General features: G+C 36.5%; 2 protein-coding genes across 2 annotated transcripts; one reads left to right on the top strand and one right to left on the bottom strand.

Moving 5' to 3' along the window:
• Positions 1-2,991, bottom strand: LOC116159977 (the record flags this gene model as incomplete). The annotated part of the gene is given in 3 exon segments (XM_031473087.1): positions 1-2,332; positions 2,400-2,498; positions 2,552-2,991. Coding segments are annotated over 3 exon segments (2,151 nt in total). The 5' UTR covers positions 2,573-2,991.
• A 949-nt stretch (positions 2,992-3,940) lies between these two features.
• LOC116159534 lies at positions 3,941-4,927 on the top strand. The gene has a single exon (XM_031472530.1). It carries the CDS (start codon positions 3,941-3,943, stop codon positions 4,925-4,927), a length of 987 nt encoding a protein of 328 aa, XP_031328390.1.
• Positions 4,928-6,714: the final 1,787 nt, after the last annotated feature.

Raw genomic sequence — 6,714 nt, 5'->3', positions numbered from 1 at the left:
CAGTGTTGCCAATCATAAAAATGCAGAAATCCAACTATCCATACAAAAAATTCCCAATTTTTCCCGCCCCAAAAGAAAAATGCGGTTATTCATTATTTTCTCTCTTCCAACCCGCAAGTGTGACCTTTGAAGGATACTAAATACTGAAGTGCCTATGGGTACGTATATAAATGAAGTTTTTCGTACATTTAATATACCACTCTGTGTATATATACGATCTCTTCAACGAACATCTTGTATATCAAACACTATGATATAAGATTTCGTATACAAAGAAAAAACAAGACAACCAGAGAACTTTTTATTTTTCTTTCCAAATGTTCGATTTCAACATAGTTTTATCTACCTTAAATTCTACAACATTAGTAATTCCTTGTTTTGTTGCTATTAGAGCGTTAATAGTGGCCGTATTTAATTTGTTTCTATGGTCAGTTTTTATGTTTTTTAAATCGCTGAATATTCTTTCCACAGAAGCATTTGAAAACGGTAAAACTAAGAGGAAATTAATAACTGTCTTTAAGTTACTAAAAAGCTCAATATTCGCAGCGTTTTTTAAGGCAAATATTTTTTGCCAATATTCCTGTGCATCATATGAAATATTAATACCTAATTTATGTAAGTCCAACAAAGCATGTTCTTTCCATTCATTATCCAATTCTTGAATATCTATAAAATCATTTAAAAATGGAAATCTTTTAACTACAAAATTTAGTGATTTTACTTCAAATCCATATGCAAACCCTGGATCAACAATTTTAATTATTTCAAACACAGGATCACTAAAATCAAATCGAGTTTTTATATCAGTTACAACCTCAATATAAAAATTTAAGCAACTTTTAAAAAACCTTTCAATGTCTTCTCGTGCTACATTAGGATCGTTCTTTAAATTCTGGATGCTTTCAGATGCTTGAATACCAAGGTACAGCTGATCTAATGGAACGAAATTGGTGGGATCAGTATGGTTTAATTTCAAAACGGAACCTTGTTTTCTAATGTACTTAACATCTATAAAATTACTGCACAGTGATTTTAATAGGCTCTCTACTTGAGGTTTTAATTTATGCAATAGGGGCGCTTCTGATTGAAACATTAGATTAAACCCATTTAACAATTCTAAAGTATACGACATAAATTCTAAATATATTTTAGTAAAATGATTTTCGATGGTTTTCAACATGTCATCGTTACTTATTGAAGGATCTGTGAAAGTTAATTCTCTCAAATAAGCCTTAAGTGGATCATACTGTTCCAGTACTCTATCAGTACATTGTTTCATAGACAACCATCTAGTAGTAGCATGTGACAGTATTTTATGAATATCTGTCTTAAAAAACTCTTGAAATTCTCGAAATCTTTCTTGTCGCAAGTGGCTTCTATTAAAATGAGACCCTAAATTTCTAAGTAAATCTTCCACTGAACGTGGAAGTTTCAAACATGCTTTTGATGCACTTAAATGAATCATATGACAAGAACATTTTACACAAACAATGTTTTTTAATTCTGCTTTTAAAAATGAAAAAACTGAATTATTATGTCCAACCATGACATTGGTTGTATCTGAAGAAAACCCAACAAGATTTGTAAGAGGAATATTTTTGCTTACAATTACTTCTTTAAGTGATCTATACAGATCTTCCGCTTTACCTGAACTAATTTCTATCATGTCAAAAAACTTTGTCACAATTTTGCCACTATTTGGATCACAATAAATTACAGTAAACGCACACTGTTTTTTTACTCCAATATCTGTCGTCTCATCCATGATAATAGAAAAAAATGTGCCAGGAATTTGAAGAATAGAGTACAGATCCTCAAAAAAAAACTTTCCCAAACTGTTTGTGATTAAGGCAGTAGCTTTCGTCCTTTTAAGCGATAGTTTTTGTGCTATCTCAGAGTCCGGAAAGATATTTTTGCACAATGGAGCTAAGGTATCCATTAGTGAAAAAGATAAATTATTGGTGGCTAACAAAGCAGATAATTTTAATTCAGCATTTCTGACATTGTCGTCTGTTGGCGAGATTTTATATAAATTTGGGATTTTAGTATTTGTGGATACTTGTTTCATGTTCAAATTGTGCTTTTTGGACAAGCTGTGGCGTAATATTCCAGTTTTGTGGCACATTATTTCCGTTTTACATAAAACGCAGTAACACAAGTCATGTCCACTCTTGTCTGTTCTTCTAGATTTCTTCAGCCAGTTTTGAAATTGTGGTACGCTAAGCCATGATTCACAAAATTTATTCACATACATTCCTTTTTCTCGTTTCTTTTTGGAAGGCTTTTCAACGTTCGAGAACGATTCCTCTTCACTAGTCAGCTCGTGGTTGTCCTATTAAAATGAATTTTAATAACCATGTATAGCAAAGCAATAGATTTTATCACAAATTGCAACTTACCATGGAATCCAAGTCCATTTCGATGGAACTGGAACCCTCCTCCTCGTTTTCATCAGGATCATTCCTTTCTACAGTGTTACACTCACTAGCAGTAGATTTCTAAACACAATGATTAAAACGAATTGTAGATAACAAACATCTTTAAAAATTACCTTAATCAGCCACCTCTCCATTTTAAACAATAAAAGAACAACACAATCATAAACAAACGTTAACCTAACTTGTGGTAAAGTGTTACGCGCTGGCGTGGCGCGGCGCTGCCTTTCGTTCCGCGTGTTTGTGGCTGTGGCTAAACTGCTGTTTATTTTCGATTACCACAGAGTAGGTCTCGTACAAGAACAAGCGACCATTATCACAGAGCAGTTAAAAATGTTGTAATTAATAATTAAAAACTGTACTTAATATTCATCAAAGGTACATAAGCATTTTATATTTTATTTTATAAGTATTTGTCCCATTTCACGAATAAAATGTGAAAAATTCCCCAAATTTCCCCCAACATGATCATTCCCGAAAAAATTCCATGCGGTGGTTAAATATCCCGCCAGTCGGGAAAATTCCCTCACATTGGCAACACTGAGGGAACTGCTCCGATTTTGTTACAAAATATTTAGTTAATATTTTTCGAACATTGTTAGCTTGTAGACCACCCGTGCTGTTGGCTCTCTTACAAATCTTCCAAACAGTTATTGTTGTGTATCTTCTGGCAAATAACCGTCCCGGTCACGAACAAAATTGTGCAGAACAATGCACGCTTTACAATGTCAACTGCAAAATCCGGTTCAACGTTTATAGGCCTGTGGAAGATGCGCCATTTGTGCTTAATATCCCAAAGCACACTCGACATAACGCCGAGCCCCACACAAACGATAATTAAATACTCTCTTTCAACCGTTAGATGTGATCCACCGTAGGCCGCATTAAATGAGTGTGAAGACCAAACGCTTCGTCTCCAACAAAGTAGTAAGGAACTTTAGGAGATTCTGTCCCCGGCAGGCATTTTTCTTCAGGTAATTGTAATGCGTTTGTCAGTATCGATTGCCAAAGAGTAGATTGCTTGAAAATAGAGGGATCGCAATCTTTGCCAAAGCTTCCAACACTAACATAAATATAACGATATTTTGAATCAGCTACTGCCATTAATACTACAGAGTAATAGTCTTTGTAATTAAAAAACATGGAACCACTTCTTATCGGACAAGTTATGCGAATGTGCTTCCCATCGACCGCGCCTATGCAATGTGGAAAGTTCGCATTTTTTTCAAAATCAGAAGCAAAGTTTGCAAGATAATTTTTAGAGAGTTCAGTTATACACTGATTACTAACCAGATGGCTTGGCATACTTCTTTTACTATTTTCCTTGCAGTAGAAATCCCAACTTTGAAGGAATCGTGTAGGTCCGTAAAGGTGCACCCACTCGCAAGATATCTGAAAAAGAAGGCTTAGTAGCATTATGTAGTCTATTCAATAAATAATGCCAAAATCGGCCTCGTAGACAGAATTTTTCATAAAAATTATATGCATTGTTAGCCCATACCACAATGAGTAAAGAAATTCCATATATAAATCCTTCATTGGTGCCTTATGAAGAGGTTTACAATTCAAAATACTATTTAGATTTAATTGTTACAGGAAAAGAAGTAACAAAGAGATGGGGCAATCTTCGGGATGCATTCACGAAGTCGAAGAGAAAGCTAAAAGAGTCTAAGAAGAGTGGAGCTGGTGCCGCCAAAATTAAAAAATACGTCTACGCTGACCAAATGCAATTTTTAAATAAATTGATCCAGTCGAGGGAAGTTGTAGAAAGTTTGGAAGATAGAACAGACGACAATGAAAACAAAGATGTTTATAATCCACTCGAAGCCCCACTACCCCGCAAAGAGACGATCTGTGAGAACCCCAATCCTAAACCGCAAGAATATAAAAGACGTCGCCGGCCTGACGAGGTTGAGCTAAAAATGATGAAAGCGTTAGAAGAACCAGCACCTAGTCCTCATATTTCGTTTATTCAAGGACTTTTGCCTCATTTGAACAAGTTCGGTGACAGTGAAATTCTTGAATTCCAAATGGGTGTTTTGGAAGTAATTTCTAAAATAAACAACAAACGCCAAAACACTGCTCAACCTCGACCCCAAGTATTTCCACCGCAAACACCTTCCTACTATCCCAATAACAACTATTCTTTCCCGGAGTATCAACAGTTTCCCCCATCACAATCTTATTCCAATCAATTCAGCGCAATTAACAGCTTTCAACCACAACAGCCCCAAACGCATCAGTACCCAAATCCCCAAACCTACCAATTCAAAAATCCACAAAATGCCAATAATATCGATTCAAACCACCAGCAGGCATGCTCTTCGAAAGCACACACACTTGAACGTCAACAAGAACAAACCACTGCACAATACTATCAAGATTTTGGCCACATTTCAGCCGCCACGTCTCCAGAGACAGAGACCTGCCCATCGGCGAGCCCCTCCCCAGGTGGATCTGTGTATTCAGATACTACCTATGACTTTACTTAAATACAACTTGGTTAAAGTTTTATTTACTTTGCAAAGAATATATCAATGTACAATGTAAAATCTAAAATGTACAATAAAATGAAATTAATATTGTGTGTTTATTTGTTCTCCATACTTTCTTGAATGGTTCTTTGTACCCCAAACTGGCAAACTAGGGTTCTTGTGAAAATATTTCCATCAATTTAAAACCATATAATACTATACTTTGCATTGGGGTAAAAAATGACACCCCACTTTTTTTTACGGGAATACACGTTTTTAAGTACCAGGAATCCGAATTAAACAAAATCTCAAAGATGTCGGTCTGTCAGTCCGTCTGTACTCTCATTTTCGGCTAAACGGCTGAAGCGATTGGAACCAAATTTGGACATAGGTATATTCATATTTTTTTTAAATACCTAATTTAGTGCATTGTGTATATACATACGTATTTTATACTTACCTCAATGTTAAAGCAAGCCTTTCTCGTGAAGGAATAGAGTTTCTCATTTTAGTGTTCTGGTGTTGGATTTCATTTTTCAACTTCTCATGGAGCTCGTCAAAGGATGCAATTGACATTCTGAAGAAGTTGAAAAATTTACTGTCATCAAGCCTTAGTTCTTCAAAAAGAGTGTAGAATGTTCCCGTGCGTTCTCTGCTTTGATTGATAGGATGAATCCAGCACTTGCGCTTAATCCTACGGTGCTTTATGCGGCGATACAATAACCACATAGCAACAACTCGTCTAGGTTTCATTATTATTCAATCACCTCATGACACGACAACAAAGCAATTGATTGTTTGACCGGTAAAAATCCGTTATGTCTGCAAGCACCTGCTATCGATAAAATATCGGCCGATTTTTTGCCGACCATCCAAAATCGGTGTGTGTGCAAATAGCCTTAAAGGTACCTATTCACGTTCAGTCGGCCGGCCGGCTATGGCCGGAAAGGCCGTGGCCGGCAGGCCATTTTTCACTACACACACACAGTTAACTGACAGGCAGCTGCCTGCCGGCGGCCTGTTGACTGTTAAAACTGAACGTGTGTAGTGGTTGGCCGGCCGGCATTGGACTGAAGGGAAAATTTTAGTCCAGACTAAAATTATTTACTAATAATACCATTAATAAGCAGGCCGAGGTAGGCGAAGTATTTAAGTGGTGCGACATAGTAGCAAAAAGTGTGATTTCAGTGATTTTAGTGGTGGATAGTGCTGTGTATTAGTTAACCCCATAAAGTGTAACAGTATTGAGTGATTCGACGACGTTGAAAAAATGGCAAACCAACCAAGTTTCATCAAAGATTTTATTGAATTATACCAAAAGCATAAATGTTTGTGGAAAATAAAGGACTCCAGTTATGCTAACAAAGCTTTACGAGCAAAAGCCTATCAAGAATTGCTTGAGTTGTATAAAACAGTTGATAGTGAAGCCACGGTAGAATCTGTGAAAAATAAGATTAATAACATGAGAAGTGCATTTAGAAAAGAACTTAAAAAAGTGAAGATGTCAAAGAGAAGCGGTTCTTCGGCCGACGAAATATACACGCCCTCCCTTTGGTACTATGACCTACTTTTATTTACGACAGATCAAGAAGAATGTAGGGAAACACTGTCTTCCTGCGTAGATATACAAGACGAGTCTGAAAANTGAGGTCCGTGAAGTTAGCACGGTCATTGAAAGCACTAACGACGGTACATGATCACATTGTTAGTGCTTCGTTAGTGCCTCTTAGTGCTTCATAACTTGCATCAGCACGACCGGCCGTTTCCGAGAAAACGACCCCCCCTTATGTAGTGCTGACTTCCTA

The sequence above is a fragment of the Photinus pyralis genome, unplaced genomic scaffold, assembly GCF_008802855.1.
Source record: "Photinus pyralis isolate 1611_PpyrPB1 unplaced genomic scaffold, Ppyr1.3 Ppyr1.4_LG1, whole genome shotgun sequence".
NCBI lineage: Eukaryota > Metazoa > Arthropoda > Insecta > Coleoptera > Lampyridae > Photinus > Photinus pyralis.
This window is presented reverse-complemented; position numbering and strand designations above follow the sequence as displayed.